This window comes from Octopus bimaculoides, chromosome 2, assembly GCF_001194135.2.
Source record: "Octopus bimaculoides isolate UCB-OBI-ISO-001 chromosome 2, ASM119413v2, whole genome shotgun sequence".
Taxonomy (NCBI): domain Eukaryota; kingdom Metazoa; phylum Mollusca; class Cephalopoda; order Octopoda; family Octopodidae; genus Octopus; species Octopus bimaculoides.
The window spans coordinates 70,524,515-70,528,264 of NC_068982.1; the positions used below are offsets into that span (position 1 = coordinate 70,524,515).

General features: G+C 31.7%; 1 protein-coding gene across 1 annotated transcript in view; it reads left to right on the forward strand.

The window, feature by feature from the left end:
* LOC106875330 (uncharacterized) overlaps positions 1-3,750 on the forward strand; it is a 104,948-nt gene that overhangs the window by 87,007 nt on the left and 14,191 nt on the right. Inside the window, exons 4-5 of the mRNA XM_014923420.2 lie at positions 2,335-2,371; positions 3,566-3,622. Coding sequence (XP_014778906.1) covers positions 2,335-2,371; positions 3,566-3,622 — 94 coding nt within the window. The remainder of the gene's footprint in view (positions 1-2,334; positions 2,372-3,565; positions 3,623-3,750) is intronic.

The window sequence follows — 3,750 nt, forward strand, 5'->3', positions numbered from 1 at the left end:
TATATATATATATATATATATATATATATATATATATGTATGTGTGTATGTATTCATGCGTATCAAAGGGTTTTTTAACCCAGTATTTACTCGCTATTATTTGTAACTTTATCTGCTTCGAGACCTACCGTTCCAAGCAGAATTATTGTACATATACATATATGTATAGTTTAATGTTCCGTTAAGGTAAGATCAACAAGAAAGTAATCCACCCAGTGAGAGGTAAATATCATTTAATGTACACAGTATAAAGACACGCGCTATTAATAGTTTCTTGCTGTGGAAACATGTGTCTAGGCAGGTTTTATAACACGCTAGACACGTGTTTCCACAGCAAGAAGCTATTAGTAGCTCGTATCTTTATACTGTGTATATTAAATGACATATATCTGCATACACGCGCACGCGCAAAGATATAAAATATATGCATGTATGCATGTATATGTGTGTGTATATATCTATGCATATAGATACATAGGTACAAATATACATACAAACGCACGCACACGCACGCACGCACATATATATACATATATATATATAGTTATGTACACACACACACACACACACTCACATATATATATATATATATATAGCATGATCAAAACATATAAAAATAATTTTGACCATACTATACTGATGATCGAAAGTTACATATTGTTGTAATAATCGTGAAATCGTTCGATATATATGTGTGTGTGTGTGTGTATGTTTGTATGTGTGTGTTTGTATGTGTGTGTTTGTTTGTGTGTGTGGATTTATATATATATATATCGTTGCTATTATGTTAAACTGTCGTATGTACAAATTTGGCCAAATGCGTTTTTTTTTCAATATCTATTTTTGCGTGCAATAGCCGGTTCTTTTGGTCAAACTATGGTATCTCCAGCTGCTTCAGATGCGAAGATATCAAAAATTGTCAAAGTGTAGTACAACGGTTTTGCTATAGAATGGTGGAACTATTTTTTTCATTTTCTCACAAACCAACGTTTTGGGCATGCGACACTTTTGCATAATAGCAACGATATATATATATATAAATTTGTATGTGTGTGTGTATGTGTGTGTGTGTGTGGTAATTTTTTTTTCTTTTGCATCACACCCTTTTTTTTAAAGCCAAACATTATTTCATCTCATAAAATTTAAATAATTTATTTATATATCTTACACTGTTGTATTTTGTTTGTGTCAGTTATAGTAGACGTTTTATACACACGCATTATTAGAATGTTGGTCCTTATTCTTTGTTAGCGTTCACAGTATCAAAACGGTTTGTTGTGCAGTATCAGTTTACTTCATCTCCATCATTATCATACTTCATTTCTTATTTATAGACACCACCAATTTTCTTATGATCAGGGTCAACACTCCTATTCCATTTCTTTAAAAGGTGTGTTGTCACTTGAACTAATGTCAGTGCATTACTAGTACTATTTCATAAACCCTAATGGGAAAGCAAGGGAAAGCAATGAAACTAAATTCTAGTATTTTACCCTTTCTGCCAGCTGACCCCACTTCACAAGTATGTTCCACCGCAAGACCCTTTATATAGTCGCTTGACCATCAAGAAATAGTAACCGAATTCCCTCGTATAATTCACTACTGTTTTAAGAAGGATGACACATTGGCAGTGTAATCTAAGATATAAATAAAAATGGGATGGTCACGACTGGACATCTCTGATCATATATATGCTTAATTAGTGTTGATTTTGGGTTATATAACAGTTGTTGATACTATACTTTGGTAATATTGATTTCAAATTTTGGCACCAGGCCAGCAATTTCGGAGCAGGGGTAAGTCGATTACATGGACCACAGTACTCAACTGGTACCTATCGACCCTGAAAATATGAAAGGCAAAGTCGACCTCGGCGAAATTTGAACTCAAAACGTGAAGACAGACGAAATGCCGCTAAGCATTTTGCCTGGCGTGCTAACGGTTCTGTCAGCTCGGTAATAATAAGCGCCAAAATAAAATAAAAATATGATTTCACTAGTTCATGTTTATATAAACAGTTTATCTGAATATTAAAGTTCAACATTTATTTTAACAAACGAATACCAATCAAACCGTTTTAAAAAGTGAGTGAATATAAAATGGTTATTGGTTAGATACCACCGCGTGGCTCTGATTCACGTTTCACTTTCTTGAAAACTCTTTCAGAAAAGGCTTATGGACTCTTACAATCTACAGGAAATCTCTATCCCTCTGTGCCTTCCTCTTCTTCCCATCTTTTTCCTTTCCCCTCTCTTTTTTTCTTGTATATTTATTTAAAAGCACCAGAAATCAAATTTATCGATGTAGTAATACGAACACCTTTCTTGATTGTAGTCAAACATATTGGCAACAGATGAAGAGTCGCTTTCGGGTGAGTAACATATTGTTTATTGAACTTACTGTTTTCATTATGAAGTTATAAGACGTTCTATGAGGTTCATTTAAATGATAATGGTTTCACCTGGCGGAAACAGTGTAACCACATATTCATATGAAATGGAACTAAAACGACTTAACTAATCTATATTCCACACATTCGTATAACAGAGAGATAAAACAATTAATTAAATTATCCCAGTCCATGACTGCTATTTTTTTTATCGAGTTCTGAAGGAACGGAAAACAAAGGTGACAAAACTATATATTATAAAGCCTTATTTGGAACAGAGTTCTGATATTAGTGTCTTCCACCATATATGAATATAACAAGGATTTCTCACATTTATAAAAGGGCACACATATCCAAGGAATGGTTATAATCAGTTACGAACATGATCCCTTGTTATATCTTGGGGCTTTTCTTTCAAAACAATACAAACATCCTATTTAGAACAGAAATAAATACGTTTTCATATGCGATTTTTCTTTAGACTCCATTAACAGTCGTTAAACGACGAATATAAAGCGTTGTCAAATTTGGGTTTTCTTAAAAAAAAAAAAAAAGAATCCAATTTTCTTATAGACCAAAAGTAAATACATTTTTATATGTTCCTCTAGACTTCATTGATAACTGCTCTCAGTTACATATACTATCTTTGGTTAAATTTGGATTTTTTTTTCTATCAAAAAAAAAAAAAAATCCAAATTTCCTTTTTAGAACGAAACTGGGTAATGTTTTACGATACAGTGTTGTTTTAGACTTCATTAACTACAGTCGGCTGCAAATGATCAAATTTGAGTTTTCTTTTAAAAAATCCAAAATTCTTATACAGATCAAGATTGAATGCATTTTCTTAAAGGATATTTCTTTAAAGTATAACATATATATTGCTTTTGGTAGCAGTTTCATAAGTTTCAGGAACTATTGTGTAACTACAATCATAAGACTAGTTTCAACTGGACTGAATTCATGGCAATCAAAATCTCCTCATTAGGCAACTCATAAAATTAACCTCCAATAAACTGAATTAATATTAAAATTGATTCTCCGAGATATAAAACGTATAGATGTTGATGGTACTATAAAACATCCAATTAAGAATAGAGAGAAAGAGAGGTGAAACATTTTGATTCACTTAATGTGAAGATGTTTTATTTTTATTTTTTTCATTGATTCTGTTTCTAGATGGCGAATTAGAGAAAATGATTCCTGAAAATATTCAACTTGAACAAATTTCGATAGGTAAACAACTACGTCAATCTATCTATCTATCTATCTATCTATCTATCTATCTATCTATCTATCTATCTATCTATCTATCTATTCTCTCTCTATGTACATGTACATGTATATGTATATGTATATATATA